The sequence below is a fragment of the Bos mutus genome, chromosome 11 (assembly GCF_027580195.1).
Source record: "Bos mutus isolate GX-2022 chromosome 11, NWIPB_WYAK_1.1, whole genome shotgun sequence".
Taxonomy (NCBI): domain Eukaryota; kingdom Metazoa; phylum Chordata; class Mammalia; order Artiodactyla; family Bovidae; genus Bos; species Bos mutus.
The window spans coordinates 90656673-90680115 of NC_091627.1; the positions used below are offsets into that span (position 1 = coordinate 90656673).

General features: G+C 37.3%; 1 protein-coding gene across 12 annotated transcripts in view; it reads right to left on the minus strand.

The window, feature by feature from the left end:
- LTBP1 (latent transforming growth factor beta binding protein 1) overlaps window positions 1–23443 on the minus strand; it is a 456910-nt gene that overhangs the window by 75493 nt on the left and 357974 nt on the right. For all 12 annotated transcript variants that reach the window (XM_070379745.1, XM_070379744.1, XM_070379747.1 and 9 more), the window contains 2 exons: window positions 23230–23352; window positions 16348–16473 (listed from right to left, as the gene is read on the minus strand). In XM_070379745.1, coding sequence (XP_070235846.1) covers window positions 16348–16473; window positions 23230–23352 — 249 coding nt within the window. The remainder of the gene's footprint in view (window positions 1–16347; window positions 16474–23229; window positions 23353–23443) is intronic.

Below are 23443 nucleotides of genomic sequence, written 5' to 3' on the forward strand. Positions count from 1 at the left end.
CTATATTAAAATGTGAAAAAAACACACATCTTATAAATTATGGAATATTGTCACAGTCCCACTTAAAATCTGCTAGTATGTTTCAGCTATTCTTAGAATGATATTCAAACTCGTAATGTTTCCTGTGAGGCTTTGTACATTCCATCCCTGACTCTTCAGTCTATCCCTCACTATGCCTCCCTCCAAGCACCAGGCTTTGGTCATTCTCACTTCCCTGAAAGCTCCTAGTACTTTCCTGCCTCGGAGCCTTTGCCCTTCCTACAACTCCACCCAACCACACTCTTCCACAGGTAACTCACTTCTCAGGGCTCAGCTCAAATACCCTGTCTTATGAGACCTTCAGGTGAAATGAATGAGCTTTCCCTCCTCTCATTGACTAGACTGTTCTTTCCCTTGCAGCAGCTTAATGATATGTGGTCATGTGTTTTTTGAAACACTTATTTGAGTATTTACTGCTTGCGTCCTGCGCATGCATTTCCTAGAGGGCAGAGACCGTGTCTGTTTTGCTAATCACTGTGTGTCCATAGCCTTGAACAAAGTCTGGCACATAGTAGGTGTGTAATGGCAACGTTAAACATAATACCGTTTAATACAAAAGCAAGCAAGCCTTTCACAATCTAGCCTTTGTTGACCTCTTCAGCTGTATCTCATGCATCACTTTATCCCCCATCTCACACATGCAACTGAGACAACTTACTAGTCCCAAAACCCATACAGTATTTCATGTCTCCAAGTCTTTGCTCATGGCGTTTTTCTGCCAAGACACACTCTTCTTCCTTTCCCCTGCAGCTCTCAGGCCCTATTTTTCATCCAGATAATCTTCCTTTGCCCTCCAAGCTCTTCTAGACTCAGCTGGACCTTCTTGAGGGCATTTTGACCCAACCTTAAGTCAAAAATGTATCTACACACAGGCTCTTCCTGCCCCTCACTAAACACTTAGGAAGATCTTAAGTAATGACATTAGTAACAAAATGCAGGGCTGAGCGCTCAAGGCCACAGCATAGGAGAAAGAACCACAGACACAACGGGGCTGGGCTAGAAAAAACACTCATGACCTAGCCAGTTCCCACGCCATCGGAGAACAACAGTCAAATTAAAGCTGCCCTGAAGACAGTTTGAAAAGCAGAATTTATAATGTAGGAATTTGTATTTGAAATTTTCAAATGCCAACTTAAAACACTCTTCTAGAATGAAGATAAAAGGACAAACTGAAGGGCAAGAAAACATTCACTTTCATATCTCAGCTATATGAAAGATTTAAATACAAAAAAAAAGCCCACAAAGATTAAAATACTATAAGAAATATAAATATACAATTGTTCACAACAGGACAGGGAAAATTACCAAGTAGAAAGCAACAAAAGAAATAACAGCATTATAAAATTAAAAGGCAAGTTAAAGAATGAGAAAAACATTTGTAAAGCACAGATAAATGATTATTATCCTTAGCACAGATAAATCAGAAAAACACCTCAGGTAGGTTAAAAAAAAAAAAAAACAGAAAAAAAGGAGATAAATATAAAAGAAGTTAAAGTGAAAAGAAAGTGAAAGTGAAGTCGCTCAGTCACGTCCGACTCTTTGTGACCCCATGGACTGTAGCCTACCATGCTCCTCCAACCATGGGATTCTCCAGGCAAGAATACTGGAGTGGGTTGCCATTTTCTTCTTCAGGGGATCTTCCCAACCCAGGGATCGAACCTGGGTCTCCCGCACTGGAGGCAGATGCTTTAACCTCTGAGCCTCCAGGGAAGCAAATTAAATGAGATATTAAATTCATATCAAGTTCATATCAAATTAACAGAGGAAAATATGAATGTGAGTTTCTTTTTGGAGAGAGTGTTAGAAGATAGGAGGTCTCACTGGGTTCTGGTGGAAGCAGAAACTGGTACATTTCTGGAAAGCAAGGAGCTCACATATGTTGTTAAGACCAATAAAGCTGCTAATATTCTTTGATCTTGTAATTAAATGTCTTAGAATCTACTCCAGGGATAGGATAATTGATGAAAAGAAATATTTACATGCAAGTGTCTTCATAAAGCATTAAACAGCAGCAACAACAACAAAGGACAGAGTTTATACCTCCATAATTAGGGGCATATATTTAAAAATATAGGGTGTAATCATAGGATGGAACTACGCAAAAATTAAGAAGATATGAGTATCAGAAAAATAAAGATAAAAAGCATATGATCTCACTATAACATTTAAATACTGAAAACTATAAAAAAGAAATAGACCAAATAGTAACTGGTTGGTTGACAAATGTTTTTCTTTTCCACTTTTCATCATTTTCTAAGTTTTTCACAATAAACACATATTACTCTTAAGTTCTTTGTTTGCAATCAACTATCTGAAGATATGAAAGCAAAAAATATTCTACTTGAATATGTATCTTGGTATATTCTACATTCTAACAGCAATGAGTGAAGTAAAACTGTGCAAAAGTAGAATAGACTTTCATAAATATTCTAAAACTTAAAAAAAAGAAAAACTTGTAATGTTTAAATCTTCCAGTTGAAAATTAAGAAACTGAATGTTGAATTTTAAAATAAACTGTTAAATTTTAAAATAAACTGTTTTGCTTGAAATGATAAAAAAAATACTTCTTATGCTGATCATTATTAAGTTAGGAAATATTTTAAGTTATAAAACCACAGCAATTTTCAACAACTGCAGCTGCAATTGAAAACAATGCAGCAAACAAAAAAAATCTTTAGGTGCTTTTTAATCTAAACAAGTTTTTTTTTTTTTTTTTTTTGGCATACAAAGCTATATTTATTTCCTTTCAAAATCTCTGGAGACCCTGCCATAAGTACAGTCTTCTGTACATGAATTCAGAGATTCTGTTGAATGAAAAATAAACACTTTGGAGCCAATCCCTTCCTCAAATATAAATGGTAAACTGCCAGCTATAAATATTTTCTCTCTGAAGATTTTACTTTTCTACTGTATACAGATAAGTACTGTATAGAATTTCACTTTCCATTATGTGAAAGTAGAACTGAGGCCAATATGCTTTGGATCCCAAACTTAACTTTTGGTGCATTTTATTTTCCTTTCATTCATTATTCAGTTTAAAAAATCATAGGAAAGCATTCTTTCAAAAACATATTTAAAAAACAGGGTTGGGAGTGATATAATAAAAAATACTCTAAAATGTAGAGGTAGGAAAGAAAGGAAAAGGAACAAAGAGATGAGACAAATGGAATACAGAGGTTGATACAGATTTGAATCTTCCAAATACCAGTAGTTAAATGTATACAAACTTAATTATATACATGAATTAGAAAAAAACTAGTATACCCTTCTTATAAGAGAAAGAACCTTTAACTATAAGAATACAGAAATATAGGAAAAGATACATTGTGTAAAATCTAATTGAAAGAAAGCACATGAAAGATACAGTCGATTTAAAGGTCAATAGATTTTAAGGTAAGATGCATTGATAGAAAAAGTGACACTTCAAAGAGATGAAAGGTTCGATCCACCAGGAAAATACACAAATTCTATATCTAATTCGACTGCCAGAAAATATATAAAACAAAATCCGGCAAAGTAAAATCAGAAACAGATAAATCTCCATAACAATGAAGATTATAAAATAACCCCTCAGTAAATTATGTAATAGGCAGACAAAAAACAGTGGAGTTATAGATGATATGAACAACACCATTTACAATGTATTACCACTGTGTAGTAGAGGTACTAGAAAGTATCAGGTAAGAAAAGGTGTAATTATTGAAAGAAAAATAAGACTAACTTTAAAATAGCTGAAGTAACACTTTTTCAGCTATAACATAATGGTTTATGTACAAAATCCAAAAGAATCTGAAGGTAAACTACTACAAATAAGTAAATTCAGTAATGTCATGGATACAAGGTCAATGTACAAAAATCAAACGTAGCTCTATACACTAGTAAACAATTATAAGGGTTAAAAAACACTCTAAATACCATTTACAACAGTATAAAAAATATTAAAAACCTCAGTATAAGTCTAAATACGTTGTGCAAGACTGTACACACAAAAACTGCAAGAAACCACCACAGTAAATGAAAGAAAATCTACACAAACAGAAGGATATGTCTTATTTGTGGACTGGAAGACTCAATATTGCAAAATATGAAACTTCCCAGATTAACCTGTTGAGTCAATGCAATTCCAATCCAAATTACTACAGTTTTGGTTTTTTGTTTGTTTTTCTGTTTTTTGGTGAAAATCAATAAGCTAATTATAAAACTTACATAGAAATGAAAAGAGCCAAGAATAGGCCTGACAATCTCAGTGAAGAACAAAATACTATAATTTAGAATTTATAGCACCATATATTTAAATTTATTATAAAGCTATATATATAAAGCTATACTATAAATTTATATATACATTTACTATAATTAAGACAGTATGCTACTGGTGCAAGCTGTGGATAGAATGAAGAAGGAGGAAATAATCCAATCTACATTTGAACACATGTTTCATGACAGAGTTACCATTGTAGATCAGTGGGAAAGGGGTATGCTTCTCAAACAGTGATGACCCAAATGGAAATCCATTTAAGAAAAAAAGTAAATCCTGACCTCTATCTCATACCATATGCAAAGATCAATTTCAGGGCAAGGACAATGTAAAATATAAAATAAAGCTTTCAGAAGAAAATATAAAAGAGTATCAAAGATTATAAACACAAAAAGTACTGATCTCAAAATAATCAAAATACTAGAAACTTCAAAATTAAGGTTCATCTGAAGTTACCATTGACAGGATTGTTGTATTTAGCATCTCCTTGGGAAGGGATGTGTTGTACAGAAGCAGACAAATGAAACAATACTGAAAGAGCCAATGTAAAGGTATGAAAACTTGTTCTACATCAATCCTCACAAGAGAAATGCAAATTGACACCATGATGAGATCCCATTACTTAGCATGACTAATTGTTAAAAGGACTAACCATTCCAACTGTTGATAAAGATGTGGCACTGGAAGTCTCACACTTAGCTGGTAGCAGTGTAAATTAATACTCTGAAAAACTGGCTATGAAAATGAGACATACATATGATCTATGACCTATAAATTACATGTGTGCATGCTAAGTCACTTCAGTCATGTCCAGCTCTCTGTGACCTTACGGACTGTAGCCCTCCAGGCCCCTCTGTCCATGGGATTCTCCAGGCAAGAATACAGGAGTACACAACCAGGTAATATCCAACAGAAATGAGTGATTATGTCAATCAAAAGGCATGCTTAAGATTAGTCACTAAAGCTCTATTTACAACAGTCCCAAAGTAATCCAAATGCCCATCAACAATAGAATGGCGACATAATTGTAGTATATTCATACAAAGAAATCTGTGAAGATGAAGTACTGCTACATGTAACACAGGTGAAGTTCACAAGCATACTGTTGCACAAAATAAGCCAGAGACAAACGAGTAACTACTACACGATTCTATGAATATAATGTTCAAAAACAAGCACAACAAAGCCCTGGTAATGCAGACAAAACTGTGGGTACTGCTGTGTGTGGGTAATGAGGAGGGGATGGGTAATAAATGGAAAGAAGCTTGAGAGAGGGTTCAGGAGGCTTGCTACCAACACTCTCTGAAAGTTTACCAAAAGTGCTCTATGATTGATTCATTTTTCTTTATATATTTTAAGCAATTAAAAATGCTACTGGAAAGAAAAAAAAGCCTGTTCACACTCTATGCTAAGCTGCGAAGTCACTTCAGTCGTGTTCGACTCTGTGCGACCCCATAGATGGCAGCCCACCAGGCTCCCCCATCCCTGGGATTCTCCAGGCAAGAACACTGGAGTGGGTTGCCATTTCCTTCTCCAATGCATGAAAGTGAAAAGTGAAAGTGAAGCCCCTCAGTCGTGTCCGACTCTTTGCGACCCCATGGACTGCGGCCCACCAGGTTCCTCCGTCCATGAGATTTTCCAGGCAAGAGTACTGGAGTGGGGTGCCATTGCCTTCTCCCCACACTGCTATATTTCCTGGTTAAAGACAATCTTAACCATTCAAAAACTTGTTCTATTTCTTTCCCCTTGGTAAGACTTATTAGACTAAAATATTAAGAGACTGAGTAGTAATCCTGGTCGCCACTTCCTATCTGTCCATTGTAAGCCATTGAAATTCTCTGAAACTTCAATTTCCTCCATATGCAAATGAAGTCAATTTTTTTTTCATATGGGTGAAAATGAGAACCAATGTAACAATACATATTTTCTTAAAATTTTATCATTTCTATGTGATCCACTGTAAGTCAAGGGAATCAACTGAATACTGTCCAGACTATGCTACTATTTTTTGTCTTGTAGAAGGTGTTTGAGTGTTACTATGGAACAAATTTTTTAATCACTTCTTTAGAATTACAACAGCATTGATATATGTTCAGAACGGACTGAAATCCTAATGTTCTAGGACATATGGTTTTAGAAATTATGAATATTTAAACAGGCAACAGAAAATGGAAGACCGATACATGTGATGTGTGAAAAGGAGGCCATATTTAGCTACTAAGCATTAATGAGGAAACACTAGGTCAGTCCAGCTCCTAGGCCCTCACTGGCAACACTCCCTCCCAAGAGCATCTGAACTGAGAACTGAGAGTAGGTTCCTAGTTCTCTTCTCTTTCTGCAACTTGCATGCCCTTTCATAAGTTTAAAATTACTGCAGTTAGTAAATGTCTTTCTGCATGAGGATAAAATATAAAATTAATGAGCTTTTAAATTTTGTGGGTTTTTTCTGAAGATCTAAAAAAGTCTTAAGAACTTCTCAAATATTTACATTATGTCCCTTTTTCTCATTTCCATATGGCTTTTGAAGACAAGGAAGTGGAATAAATGTACAGAAAATGATTATCTCTATCATTCAGACTAAGGCCAAGGATGAAAATCCTCATGAATGAAATAATTTTAAATCAACTGCTTAAAAAAAAAAAAAAAAAACTGAAGAAGCATAGTTTGGCTTTTACATTTCGAACTGTATTATCATGCAACTGCAGTGAAAGACTAAGGAAACAGGGAAAGGGATCTGTGGCCACTTCTCCTCATGGAGGGAGCCCACAAAGCTCAGGTTCCGCAGCTGGAAAGGTTATCTGTGTCGTTAAACATCCCTGAAAGCCTCCAGCTTGCATTGGGTTCAGATCGTCCCCCTCAGAGAAGAGGACATGAGTGGAGCAGAGAGGTGCTGCCTGAGGAAACCATTACAAGGGCCAGATGTTTGTTCAATTGTGATAAAACCTCGGTACTATAGGTGCAAATCCCAAACTGAGTATCTGTGACATCTAAGGAAAAATTCCGAGTTGAAGAGTAGTATATTTTTAATCAGACACCGACCACTTTTTCTTTTTAGAAAAGCAAAAGCTATAAATGCAATAAATCATCTGTGTTTCTTTCCAGAGAAAGAGAAGCAAAGTGATTTCTGAACTTAAAAAGCCATTTTCTTCTTATTTCTTCCTGTGATAGGCTGACAGAATATTATATAAAAACAGAAATTTAAGAAGTATTTGAATTTGACACACACACACAATTTCTAAAAATTTATAGAGAAGAAATAAGAAAGCTTTAAAAAAAAAAAAAAACTTTCTCTACTCCCAAAGGTTAACAATAATTCTAATTTACTGTCACGTAACAGAATATCACATAAGTGGGGAATTTTAATAAGTTCTCCAAATAAATCCAAGGCCATTCAGAAAAAGTTCCCCAAATTTTAATTGCTTATTTCTCCTACCACAATTTACAAAAAAGATATTATGTGTGAAATACATATCTTGCATTTTCACATGGTTTCAGTTTTTAATGACAAGAATTTTGTTTTAACATGTTATTTATAACCATTTGGGTTATCTTTGCATTCATTTAATGGTTTTACATTTCTACACCTGAGCTGCTCTAAAAATACATATAATATCTTATTCTAACTTCAGAGCCATGTTGTGCATTTTCTCTTTTCATATAGTATTTCTTACACTAAGAGGTGCTGCCAGTGAGACCGGGAGAAAACCCTAACCACAGGCCAAACGCATCAAACCCCAGATTCATCTTTCTGACACTTAGGCCCCAGAGGCAATATAAGAGCAGCCAAAAAAATTCCCATTTTTTTACTATTATAATTTTTCTTTCTATATTCATACAGGATGCCAATAAAGATGAGTTTTGAAACCACAGAAAATAGTACCTCTAGAAATAACACTGCTGATACCTAAATGCAAACAAGTGTTAGCATGAACGATCAGTTTATTGGCAACTGACGCATCAAACACTTAAAAACTTGAAATACTTGGGGAGTAATCAGGGAAAGTCAGTCATATGGAATGCTTAGGGAAAATAAAGGGTGAGGAATTAAAGCAAATTATATATAAATGAGTTACTGAACCATATTCTACATGACTTTAATAAATTGGGATTTAAATGTAGAAAAAAATATAGTAGTAATTAATTTATATCCAGACTTGGACTTTGAATTGCCAGACTATTTAATTCACAATACACAATTGTGTATCAGATCAAATAAAAATAAACAGGTTTTAGATGCCCCCTTCCTTTTAGGTACCCACATATCAAGGGAAACACATGGCAATAACTAGGGTGTCAGTATAAGTGCTAAAATACTAACAATAATTCACATCCATCGAGCATATTCTAGGGACCAAGCTCCATTCCAAGTGTGTGTTAATACTTGCCAACACCCACTGACATACTTAATTCTTCCAAAAACTCCTACAAAAAAATGTAGGTGCTGTATTTTATGCTTATTATGCAATGCAGAACTGAGATATATGACTCATGTGAGTCAAGTCCACACAACTGTAAAGTGCTGGAGCAAGAATTCAAGCCCATGTATTCAAATTCCACAGCCCAGCTCTTTAGCCACTGCTGCACCCAGTCACCAAGCAGAGTGTGATTTAGGGAGTGTGCTTTTAGGAGTCAGATTTTCAAAAAATAGGGAAGGCTTTTCACTAAGTCCCTTCATTCATTCATGAGGTACTAGGTTGGCCAAAAAGTTTCTTTGATTTTTAGTAAAAATTAGACATATTTTTCATTTTCATTAGGAACTTTATTGACACATTCACTAACCAAATGACTCTTTTGGCCATCCCAGTTTTTACCGGCCCTACCTAACATTCTCAAAGGCACAAAATTATGAACAAAACAAAGATTCACATCTTATGAGCCTTAGTGTCTAGCAGAAAGATTGGACAATAAACAAGACAAAGAAGTAGAATAAGGTAGTTTAGAAAAGAGAGAGAAAACAGAAATGTGGGGAGTGGGTAAAGGTGAGAAAAGGATGATTAGAGTAAAGTTCACTGATAGATGAATAGATAAAGAGGATATGATACATATATACAATAGAATGCTACTTGACCATGAAAAAGAAATAATGCCATTTGCAGCAACATGGACACAAGAGATCACCACACTAAGTGTAAGTCAAAGAGAAAGTCAAATACCATATGATATTGACCATATCAAATACCATATGATATTGACCATATCAAATACCCTATGATATTGACCATATCACTTACATGTGGAATCAAAAACATGACACAGTGAACCTATCTATGAAAGAATCAGGGACATAGAGGATAGATTGCTGGCTGCCAAGGGAGAAGGTGAGAGGGGGATGGATTGGGAGTTTGGGATAAGTAGGTATATATAGAATGGATAAACAACAAGGTCCCATTTACAGCACAGGGAACTGTATTCAATATCCCGTGATAAACCATAATGGGAAAGAATATGAAAAAGATCTTCCATTATGGTTTATCACAGGATACTGAATACAAATAATATTCAACACTGATATGGAATATTACACAGCTGTATAGCAATAATTAACACATTATTGTGTATATCAACCATACTTCAAAAAACTGAAAAATAAGGACCTACTGAGAAAGTGACATTAAATAAAGACCTATAGTAGATGAGAGGTAACAATCAATGTACTTCTTGTTAGTATAATAAATTTCCTTATTTTAAGCTGCTCATTGCAACCAAAGCAAACAAATTAATATTTAACCTACCTACCTATATGTTTGTTGTGAAAATTAAAAGAGAAAATAGGTACAATACATTTAGCATAAGTGCCTGGCTCCTAAAAAGCACTCAGTGAATGCTGGCTATTACTATTACTGCTTCTGTTTTAATAAAGTCATGAAATCAGATATGTGAAGTTTCTCCAGTACACTCATACAGGGTGTCCAAGACAAGCACATCATACTTTCTGTTAGATGCCTATAAAGTAACTGATTCTGGACTCAATATATTAAGCATTACAATTTAGGTCTAAAGTACAAAAGTATCATTGACAACAACCTTCCATGATATAGTTCTTCCATGAGAACTTGGGTTACTGATGACATCCAAAGATTCATCAAAATAGATACAAGAAGCTCTCGGCGCCCAGACATGAGCTGGGGGACATAGCAGAAGGTGTGAGGGGCAGCCTGCCTGTTCACAGACTGCCCTTTCTGGAAGCTTCATGTCTATTTTTTGGCCGAAAGGAAAAGTGTTTACTTCTTCGATGAACAAATGATTTTCCATAGCTCTGGGATATGAAAAGGTCAGTAGCGATAAAAGGCTTAGGAAGAGCTCTCGAATTTTTTTGCCACCATTGTGAATTTCTTTATAAAAATGTTGATATATGGAGGACAATCAAGCAACGCATGGAAAATATGTATTCCAGGTCCAAAAGGGGCTTATTCCAGCAAGATTTCCTCAGCTCTCTCCCTAATGATTTAAACATCCATTTCATTCACTTCTGCAGAAGTACATTCACAGGAGGAGTGAGTGTGAAGAACAGTAGCCTTTATAGTAAGAGGCCACTTCCTTTCCTTACCTGGAATGCTGTCTGATCCTTTTTCACACAAGGGAGGGAAAGGATCCTGTTGTTAAGCTAAATTCCCTGTCTTTAGAAAAGAAATACTCTGGTTGTATTCTCTTACTAGATTTTTTTTTTTTTTTTTCACTTTCCAAGCCTAAAAGTACTAAAAAAACCAAAAAATCTTTGGGCCAAGTAGCCAGATGTAATATATTATTGTGTCAGGGTACTTCAATGTCCTACTTGGCTAAGTCATTTTCAAAAATATTTTCTCTTTGGTGATAGACATAAAGTTCTATCTTCATGCCACAAAACCACCAACTGCCTTGGAGTGCTGTCAACATGGTTTTATACTTTCTTTCTACACTGCTCGTGGAAAATGTACCTCAAAGTCTGAAAACAAAACCACACTCACTCCCAGTTCATTTTTCTTTCTTTGATTTGGCAAAGGTTGTCCTTAGTGTATTTTCTGGTTCCCAACGCACACAAAATTGATCTAAGAGTTTGGACCCAACTTCTTTTAGTCTTTATGATATCACTGTTCTCAGTGAACTTCATGAAGCCAGCCATCCTTATCACTTGCATTTGCTGTTTTTCCACCCAAATGAATGAGTTAGTAAGAAGCAGTTTAAGGTAGATATCTAAACAGGTTACAGGATTAGAGACTATAGCCATTCAACAGTAAGACTTGAGTGCTTTGGGTTTCAGAGTTAAGTTCAATGTTCCAAAAGTCCCCTTCCAATCCTACAGTTCTCATTTTTAAATCAATATGGGAGATGCTTTGAATGTGAGAGCAGAAGTTCCTGATCACATACTCCATCTGAGGTGCTTTTTTGAAAAGTAAGAAACAAACAACAACATTCAGAGAAGAAAAAGATAGCAGTCGAATACAGAATTGAACTTAAAGGGTTTTTGGGGTTTTTTTTGACAAAAAGTAATTAATTTTTTTTTCAGGTTAATTTCAGGAATGTCTGATTTTTAAAAGCAGACTTTAAAGAGCAGTTTTAGGTTCACAATAAAATTTCACAGGAAGTTTCCTTATTCCCCTTGTTTTCCCAAAACCGTCCCCTCCCCTAGCTTCTCCCACTGTCAACCACCCCCACCAGAGTGGTACATTTGCTATGACTGATGAACCTACACTGACGCATCACTATCAAGCAAAGCCCATAACTCACATCGGGCTTGCTCTTGGTATTATGCTCTGATCTTTTATTCCCGTCTGGACAACAGAACTCACATGTTGGCAACTGGAAAGAGGCCTTCAGCAGACAATATTACATCCTCCGATCTATTCATCGACAGCTATTATTACTTAGCCAGTCGATGACCAGTTTGAAAAAGAAAAGCACTTAATATGGCTCCATCTGTTACTCGGACACAATTTTGGCATTACTTTCATTAACGTACATTGCTATGCTATGCTAAGTCACTTCAGTCGTGTCCGACTCTGTGCAACCCCATAGACGGCTGCCCAACAGGCTCCCCCGTCCCTGGGATTCTCCAGGCAAGAACACTGGAGTGGGTTGCCATTTCCTTCTCCAATGCATGAAAGTGAAAAGTGAAAGTGAAGTCGCTCAGTCGTGTCCGACTCTTAGCGACCCCATGGATTGCAGCCTAACAGGCTCCTCCGTCCATGGGATTTTCCAAGCAAGAGTACTGGAGTGGGGTGCCATTGCCTTCTCCGTAATGTACATTATAGAGGCAGAATGGCCAGTTGTGACTACCCTAGTTGGTAACTTCCGTTCTTTGTTCTAGCCCTCAGACCCTCATTACTCTGCTCTCTTTCATGGGGTTTACCACTTTATAGCATATTATATAGCTGACATTAGTTTACTGTCTCCAAGCAAGTGGAGCTATTCTTTGTTCAGAGACATCACCCCAGTTCCTAGGAGTGGCCAGTATATAGTAGACATGCAATAAATATTTGTCAAACGGATGACTCAACGAGGATGCTTTCTAAAGGACATGATTTTAGGGAGTGATTTTGGTCATAGTTTAGAGCCCTAGTTCGTCATGACTAACCAAGTTCCGTAAGTCACTGATGTTCCCTCTGTGCCGCTAGGCTCCTCTGGGGTCCCTGCTAGATCAGTGTGGCCAGTGTACTATGCGAACAGATTAGAAACCGCAGTGGAGTCTAGAGGTGCCTGATGTCCCCAGTTTCATCTGTTGTCATGCAAGGTCTCAATTGACATGGACAGCCAACTGGGAGAGCACAGCCAGTCCTGGCCAAGAGCAGCCCTCCCAGAGGCACGTGAACAGAGTGATGCCAAGTCAGAGGCCAGGAGGCATTTCTCCAGGGGGCCCAGAGCATGGACATGGTGACACTGAGGATTCTGACTGTCACAAGTTTCCCCAGTCTTCTTCCCACTCACTCACATCCTGTTGCCGATGAAGAAAGGAAATTCTGAGTCAGCTTACAAATGGGAGGATACCTATTTTTCCTATGAACCTACACTGATATTTCATTATCAAGAAAATTTGAATTCTGTAATTTAAAAAGTGGGGGAAAATAAAGGAACCAAAGAATTGCGACTGTTTAAACAAATGGATAAGCCAATTTAAGATATAAAACAGTGAGCTGAATGAAAGAAGTCAAAAGTCTCCTTTGCTTTCCTACACAATCTCTGGCTAGAGGGTGTAAAGGGGGGTGGCAGGAGGAGAGGAACCACAGTTATGAGAAGAAAAGAAAGAATTACAGAAGTGGAAGTAAATAAAAAGGGCCTTGCTTCCCTGTACTTTCCTGACATTCACAGGTAGGACTTGAGGAAAAAAAAAAAACTCTGTGAGTTATAGATTATACATGACATGCAGTACCCTGTACTTTTTTATATCCTTAAATAGAACCATGCTATATTATTTAAATACAAAAACATAAATTTCAATATGCACTATTTACTTATTTATCCCCGAATCTCTTCCTGGAACGTAGGTTCCATGTGGACAAGAACAGGGTGTGTTTCGCCCTCAGAACACTAACAGTGCCTGGCACGAGATAGACACTCTGTCACTGAGCAAATGAATAAACAAATAGCTGCACACCCACCACTTACTTCCTATTCCAAGTTCAACTGACACTTGTTCTTTATCTCATGTGGGAAAAACAAGATGCTTCTTCATCCTCTCCCGCATACGTGCTCCCAGAGCAGCATAAGAGAAAGGATGGAGCCAGGGGTGGTGTTTTTATTTTCAAAGACTCGATCCTGCTCCTTGATATCTGAGACAGTTGATATTGACAGATTGCCTCTTCATTGTGGTTCAGTATCTGTGAACAGATGTGGACAACTCTCCAAGTCATGGGGGATTAGGGAAGGGCCCTCCTCCCCTCAGCTGGGCTGGATTCCTTCAGCCCTGCTTGAAGCAAGGTATGCCAGCCCTCGTGTCCATGTGGCTTCAGCTGCTTTAATTAGAAGTTAGGAGGTAAGCTGATGGATGGGCACGAAGCAAGAGTGCCAGCCACTTCTCGGTGTTAATTCAAATCCCATACACATCAGCTCCATAGCTAAATCCCAATCACAAGGACTGGCTCCGTCCTCGACCACTGCCAGGGGTAGAATCAAGACGTATTGCTACTGTCACAAGTTTCAAACTAAGTCCAATGAAAGAAAATTTGAGCCAGTTTAGTCTATTGGATTAAGACCATAAAAAATGAAAATCTCGCAAAGCCTATTCAAGAAAGAGATTAACATGCCTAATAATGAGGGGGCTTTCTAGTTATACTGCCAGGTATCAGCACAATATTCTAAAGTATCTGCTTTATTACATTTGTAAAAATTGTCCAGATTCTGGAATAAAAAATATGGAACAAGGGTCAAAGACCGTATACTAAAGTACAGGAATTTACAAAGCCCTAGAAGTTTTCTAAAAACACAGTTTAAAATTCAAATCCCCGCCAAGTAAATGCCTAAACAAATTAGAACTGCAACTAAGTCACAGTGATTATATAACTCTTGAGTTGCAGAAATAAAGATTTTAAAAGACACAGATTTAAAGAAAAAGTACAAAAGAAAAAACAAACATGAGTATGTTTATACTGGTATATGGCTTTGACTGGTGAGCACTTGAAATAACTTATACATTTTTTAAAAATACAGTTTTTGCATGGCACAGCTACTGGTATCTGTAACTTGGACCATTTCTCAGTTAAGGAAGACCTTACTAGCCATGTTTTACAGCTAGCTGAAGAAGCAAACCTGCACCCTTCTAGAAGGCAGGGAAATGAACATTCTGCAAATTTCATGTCTTCAGTCACTCAAGTCAGCTAGCACCCTATCCTCTCTACCAGGGAATTCTGTGATTCCCCCCAGAAGGCCGGCATGCATGCTCTTTCTTATGAGCTCTAGTCTCAGAGCTCTAAATATAAAATTAATTAAAACTCAAACCACTGAAACATGGAGTAAACCTCTCATGGGCATCTTCTTTATGATGTTTTTCTCCATTTCCCCACTTTTGATCACTTCCAAACCCCTCATAATCTTTAAACCCTGCCCTGCACTATCTTTGTTTCACTTGAAGCCAAATCTGGCATTCATGTTTTGTCTACTCAGCAGGAGAGCAATTTCAACAATCTCCTGCTTTTTATAAGATCAGTTTATTCTTCTCAATAAAATAATTTGTTTCAGATGAACCTGTTTGCCGGTCCGCGGCTTGATTCCACTGTGGTGTGAGTAAGGAGAGAACACACTTCCTGCTCCACTCCTTTTTAAAAGCAAAGACACTAAGTCCTATCACAGGCCCAGAACAGAACTTTCATACTTCTTTAAAACAGAGCTGGGTTTTGATAACCTAGATTCTCAAAGGGATGGATGAAAAATTACGATTACAGGACTCTTCCCAGTTTACTTTTATAAAGGCTCAGATGAACTATTCTTCAATTTTTAAGTCATCAAGAATATAAAGCTTATATATATAACCAGTGTTGCAGCCCTGCAAACATGAAGAGGTTGCCAATAGGAAGCCAACATATTATCTTAATGTCTTGCAACTTAATTTGCTCCTAGGATATAATAAATACTGAAAGGTAGGAAAATATACTGGTTCAGAGCAAAGGATCTTAAAGGAATAACTCTGGAAAATTTCTGCTGACAATGGTACAGAGAAAAATCAAGCAAGGCATGCTTATATACAGAATGATACAGATGATCTATACGAAACATAATCAAAATCAACAGAGTCTTGGGTTCCATCAGAGGTGTTGCTCCATTTTCCTTTCTATCTCCCACATGCACCTAAAATCACCACCTCCTGCACATTTTGACTCATTAATTCAGTACCAGTCATGGAAGCACCTGTGAGTATTTTCACCATTATAATAGCAGTTTATCCTGTCTGTAAATCCTAGCCACCTTGAGCTGCATTTCAAGGAGGGGTCCCCTCAGTACATATGTGCTCCAAGGCCTTAAATCATGAGTGCCTGTCAGTGTCTCAGAGCCTGTGCTGATTAAAATAGAAATAGAAATTAAAATAGAAAGGCATCTCTGCTTTATCATGCAATAATTACATGAGGTCTTATTGGTCGTCTTACCTTCACACGTGCGTCCATCTGCAGAGATTGAGAAACCCTGTTCGCAGATGCAGTGAAAAGAACTGTCTGTGTTTAGACATTCTCCATGAGGACCACAGAGTCCGGGTTGTTCACATTCATTAATATCTGGAATCAAGAAGAGTTCCACACACTTGAAAAAAACCTGTTTTGCTTTCTAATGATATCAGATAAGACGGGAAGCAAAATCTATTACAAAATGGCCAGACGTGTGTTTGGTGGCACACTACACCATTCGTATACACACCAGACCACAAGACAAGCTGGACTGTCAGGAGAGAGAAATTACCTGGGTTCAATCATAGGAAATAGCCAATGTTCACCATTTTTATCCTAAAAAAAGCAAGTTCATAGGTTCAAATCAAGGATACCCTTTTATATATATATATTGGAGGCTTGAGGGTATCTAATAAATTAAGTCTTTTGTGAAATATTCTTCAGTACGAATACTGTGTTCTCCTTCATCTTCTTTCACCACCATGAAAACAGCTCTCTTGTGGCCTGTATGTCTTCCCAAGTCCATGCCTATCCATCCCTGGGAAGTGAACTTAAGGGCAAGGTTGGACATGTCTCACAGTATTTAACTCAAAAATGTCACTTCTCAAATGTCTGAATATACAAAGGAAATTGACTCAATCTATTTCACTGAAAATGGATACAAGAAATAAAGTACAAGAAAAATGTGGCCTTTAATATTCACACAGCTTTGTGATGATGAAATTATGGATGAGCATCCAGTGCAGTACTTAACACCACCAAGAGTCAGAAAAGTGGTAACGATCGCTACTAAGACTCGTGTCCAATTCATGCTGTAGCTGTGTTGCCCACTGTGTGTTGATCCTCTCATACTCTGCTTGTCCTCAATGAAGAAAGATCACGCTCCCTCCAGCCAGGGTGATGATGTGCTTCTAAATGCTAATAATGCAGGAATTGTTTGGTGTCCACGAAATGTTCTTTCAAAGCAGTCCTAATGATGCTGGCTAAGAGCACCTGAAGGGGACAATGTAAGGAATCATGGAGAATGGCTCACCTAGTCACGATGGTGCTGACTCACATGACTGCCTGCGTGCACTGCATCTTAACTGCTGTTTGTCTCCTCTGTGTCCCTCTTACACTGACTGCTTCTTCAAGAGAACTTCGTATTTTAACTCTGAGTCCACCTCCCAGTACAGCAAGAGAAGAATGTATTATGAATACTTGTTCACCAAAAACTCTCAGTTTTGTCCATTCTGTTCTAACTGAACAGTGGTTGATTAAGGTTCTCTTAGTCAACTGGAGTCATAAAGGTATCCCATGTCCTAGGCACCATCCAAGCAGTAGCCCTACTAAGGTCATTTTCCTGTCTTTCTGAAGTCATTTCTTACTAACGGGGTCCTCGGGCTTCCCTGGTGGCTCAGTGGTAAAGAATCCACCTGCCAAGGCAGGAGACATGGGTTTGATCCTTGGGTCAGGAAGATCCCTTGGAGAAGGAAATGGCAATCCACTCCAGTATTCTTGCCTGGGAAATCCCACGGACAAAGGAGCCTGGCGGCTACAGTCCATGGGGTTGCAGAAGAGTCAGATATGACTTAGCGACTAAACAACAAACAAGCCCTCAACACACCATCTTGAAAGTCCATCTTTAATGTGGCACATACATACAACGGAATAGTACTCAGCCATTAAAACAGAAGAAATAATGCCATTTGCAGCAACATGAGTGGACCTAGAGAGTGTCACACAGAGTGAAGTAAGTCAGACAGAAAAGGAGAAATATCATATGACATCTCTCTTAAGTGAAATCTAAAAAGAAAGGATATAAATGAACTTACTTACAAAACAGAAACAGACTCACAGACTTCAAGAATGTTCTTATGGTTGCCAGGGGAAGGATGTGGGCAAGGGATAGTTAGGGAGTCTGGGATGGACATGTACACGCTGTTATATTTAAAATATTTAGAATGGATAATCAACAAGGACCTACTGTATAGCACATGGAACTCAGCTCAATGTTATTTGGCAGCCTGGATGGGAGGGGAGTTTGGGGGAGAATGAATACAGGTATATGTATGGCTGAGTCCCTTCAGAATTCATCTGAAACCATCACAATATTATTTGTTAATCGGCTATACCCCTATGCAAAATAAAAAAACAAATTTCAAGTCCATCTTAAGTTCAATTAAAAACTTTTACTAATGGTTTCCTAAAAGATGGTTGAGTAGGCAGGGGCCCATACTGTAGAGAAGCTCACAGTATGATAGGGGAGGCAGAAACCAAGACAAATAACTATAAAGTTGAATGGGAGCATGGAAAACATACATATGACAGGCCTTTACAGTGACCTAGAGAACATGCTTAGCCACCAAGCTGGCAGCTCCCCTCCTCCAGAGGGTCATTGCTTTCCCTGTATCCAGGGTCTCCTGGGGCTCTTCCTCATGTCTGTTCCTCTCACCGTGTAACGGGAATTCTGGCAATATTACTGATTTAGCTATCTGAATATTAAGTTTGAACTCTTTACCCTTCCATCTGCCATATATTTCAGGCCAGTTGGCTTATCTACTGCTGAACCTAACTAAGAAATCAAGCGGGAATTACTCATTTTCTTAACAACTCTCCCATTCTGGTTATTGTCACTAATTTTAAAATATTTCAAGAAAGAGCAATGAATCATTTTCTACTTTACTATTTCTTAATATGATGCCACTCTGTGAAATCCTTCCCTTCTTTTGTAAATTCTCTGGTATCCTCTATGTTTGCTATCTACTGAAAATATCTTAGATTGTAATCTTTCCTGAACTCTGACCTTCTTTTACCCGTTAGCACTACTCTTTCTTTACAACCTGCTGCCTGGAATCCGTTGCCCTCCACCTGGGCAACAGGTGCCCTAAAGTTCCACTGGCCTGGGGAGCAAGTCCAGGGTCGCTGTCCATCTTGTAGAGCCTTAGAGGTTATCTAAGACCACCTTCTTACTTTACCTATGACTCAATGTGACCTTTTCAAAACTGTCAGACTTTGCAACTTTGCATAGGGAATCGTGTGCATAAACATTTTTGCTTCAAGAGAAGTCACTGATTAACAAATAATTGTCTAAAAAGTCTATGACAGGAACTGTAGACGAATTCCCAGACTTTTTTCCAGGAAACCACCAAGAAAGAACAACATGAATATCTGGAACCAGAGAAACATATGCATTCAATTTGGGTTGTACTTATTGAGGCATTTCTAAACTATGCTGCTAGTAACTCAGCTGAAAGTCAGACTATATTTAAGTTGGGTTTCTTTCATGGGTCCGAGATTCCACAGAAATTCACAATTTGGCATGTGTAAGTCAAACTGTGAAACTGAGTATATTCTGAAGCTGAAATGTATGCCGCCACATTCCTAAAGAGACTATTAACATAGAATTCCCATGCTGTCTGTGTATCATAATTAATTGTCTTGAGGGAAGAGATTTTTACACTTTCAATTGAAAATGCCTTCCTGAATATGGACCTATCTTTAGATTATTAGGTAAGATGTAAACTTAATGCCTATCACACATTATTTTTCAAATATGTTCCATGATTATTCACATTGTCATAAATTACGTTTTCAGCATTAAACCAAACTGAAATCTATGCCCACATACAGAATGCTGACATGATCATGGGATTAAATAGAAGTAGGATACTAACTTCAAGCGGAGTGAAGGATCATAAACCTGCCTCCAGTGATGTGGCAAAGAGAGATGACTCAAAACAAGGTCAGTGCACAAGACATTATAAACAGCCTCTAATCAGAGTAGGTGGGTGATGGAGCAAATTCATATACTATTTTTCAAATGGTGCTATATCCCACTGCAGGAATATTTTTCATTAATTTGGATATAAGTTTTTCAAGTAGACATATTAGTTTATTCTGGAAATTGGGAGTCACCAATGTAACTGAGAATAAAGTCAATTTAATAATGATTTATAGTCAATAAAACATCATATGTTTGAAGCAGCCACATTTGAGCTCCTAAAAAATCTGAAACACAAATTTAATATACTGAGAGAAGACAGTATAATTAATTAATCAGATGACTAAATTGGTTTCTTATAATTTAACTCTAGAAGTACATAAACTTTGCAATATGAACTCATGGTCCATTTATATAAGACTTGGTTTTACTTCTATTTGGTCAAAACTTTATGACAAGAAGAAACAAAAAAAATTATTCCTAAGCCCAAATGTCTGTAATAAAAACAGGATTCAGAGGTTTAGGGGTATCTCTTGGCATTTTTATATAAATCAAGGTTCTATTAAGATTTAAAAGTCCCCCAAATGGAAATACTGTCATAAATTTACAATTCAAATCTTTCTTCTCAATTGTATTAAGTCCAAACACATTTAGTTTCTGTATTGGGAACACTGAAAATTTTAAGTTTACCTTGAAGGTAAATAAATATATACTCTCTAAGGTGCATGCTGCAGAATATTTACATCCTGGGATCAGTAAGGGCATTAATTTTAAAAGATCTTGAGGCAAAGGTCCATGTATTTTATATCTCAGGGACACAGAGCTGAATGTAGATAAGATACATAGGGTAAATATTCTAGAACCACAACTAAGAGAGTAGACACCATATTCCCTTTTTTAAGAATACTGTGATTTGGGACATGTGAGAGGAATATAAATTATGACAAACCAGAATTTTACAAGTCACACGTGTCCAGGAACAACAGATAAAAATGACTCCAACAAACTTTTATTTATATGTAATTTGGGCTATATGGAGATCAGCCCTGGGATTTCTTTGGAAGGAATGATGCTAAAGCTGAAACTCCAGTACTTTGGCCACCTCATGCGAAGAGTTGACTCATTGGAAAAGACTCTGATGCTGGGAGGGATTGGGGGCAGGAGAACGGGATGACAGAGGATGAGATGGCTGGATGGCATCACCGACTCGATGGACATGGGTTTGGGTGAACTCCGGGAGTTGGTGATGGACAGGGAGGCCTGGCGTGCTGCAATTCATAAGGTTGCAAAGAGTCGGACACGACTGAGTGACTGAACTGACTAAACTAACTGACTGAGTTCCATAATGATGGAGGAACAATAAGAAAATTTATCCAGTATTATAAATAAATAAATAAGAGAACAGGTAAGTGTGAGTTTTCAATGGAAAAGGGCATGGGTTTACTAAGACTAATAATTATAGGAAAATTTGTGGGGTAATTAGGTGTAGCTAAAAATGTTGGAAGAAATGTGACTTTTTAATCACAACATAAAAAATAACTCTATGCATTATATTGGGGGGAAAAAATCACTGAATCTGTCTGCTTTCCTTTGGCTATACATGTAACAATAATTGGCATGGCAATGTAGAGAAAATAAAGGGGAAAGATCTTGGGTTCAAATCTCAGTTCAATTACTTCTTAGTGAGGAGCATGCTAATTAACATCTCTGAGCTTCCGTTACTCAATCACAAAATGGATAAAAGTTTCCTCCTCGAATCTCTACAAATCAAGTGAGGTAATACAGTAACTGGCACACAACAGGCATTTAGTTAAAGCCGTGTTGTGATCAGTGCTATGATCTTATTAGTACTTGTGTCCACTGTACAGTGAGTCCTCCTTTATCCCCAGAGAACACATTATAAGACCCCCGGTTGGATACTTGAAATTATGGATAGTATCAAACCATGTATACACTACTTTTTTCTTATATATACATATAATAAATTTTAATTGATAAATAAGGCACAGCAAGAGATTAACAACTAATAATAAAATAGAATGAGAACAGTATACCAAAATAAAAGTTATGTGAACACAATTTCTCTCTCTTTCCAATTATCTTACTGTGCAAGTTTAATGCCTTTTTCATCTTATAAGGACTTAGCATGTACTGTGGCCATGACTTTTGCAGTCTGAGGGTCAACAACAAAAATTTGTTCTTTTGTTGCCATTGATCTTAGCAACCTTAAAATAGGATTTTTTTTTTTTCTTAAGAACTTTCACTTCTTCATTAAAAGAAAAAATACCCTATGGCTTCTTTTTGGTCTATCCAAATGGTGTGCATCACTACCCTTGTTCTCTGGAACCATTATGAGGTAAGATAAGAGTTGCTGGGACACAGGCACTATAGTACCTCAACAGCGGATCTGATGACGGTAGAGATGGCTACTAAGTGACTAACAGATGAGATGTGCTGCACAAAAGGATGATTCACATCCGGAGCAGGATGAAGCAGGATAGCATGAGATTTCACATACTCGTTAGAACAGCAAGCAATTTAAAATTTGTGAATTGTTTCTGGAATTTTCCATCTATTTTCAGACCACAGCTGACTGCAGGTAACAAACAGCAGATAAGGGGAGGAGGACAGCTGTTGGGGAGATCAAATGTGATAGCACTTTGCAAAAATATAAAATTCTGTCCTCTGTAATTATGACCAAATTATTAATAAGGCTTTTTGGGGGAGAAGGAAAGCTAGATACTGAGTAAAAACAGGGATCAGGAAAAACAAAAAAGCAGAAACATGTTATGGGACAAAATGAAATAGGCCCATGAAGGATATGTAAAAATGAAAAGGTAACTTAGAATGAAATACCAAGGCTGGCCAATGGAAGGAAAGTACAGCAAAGCACAGGTGATCACAGTTACCACAGAATCACGCAAAGCCAGGACACAGTTCCAAAATGCACGAGTTTTAATTAGTTTGGTGCAGTGCAAAGCAGGAACGTCCTGTACTTGATGTAGACTCAAAAAAATTATAATAATACTTATAAATAAAATTATTAAAAATTTGCATAGCTCATTTATATATACAGTGGTAAAACCGTAAACTATTATCAGGAAGCAACACACAACTGAGTAATTATGTAAATTATAATTTAAAAAGCAGGGAAAGAAGTTTACCTTGACATCCTTTATTGTCATTTAGCTGGAATCCATCTGGACAAGTACATTCATAGGACCCTTTAGTATTAATGCAGTCTCCTCCCTGGCAAACACTCTTGTCCTCCAAGCATTCATTGATATCTACAAGTCAATTTACAAGACGTATAAGACAAACTGTATTAAGAAAAAATTTTCCTTATCTTTACACACTAGACTCACATAAACAAACATT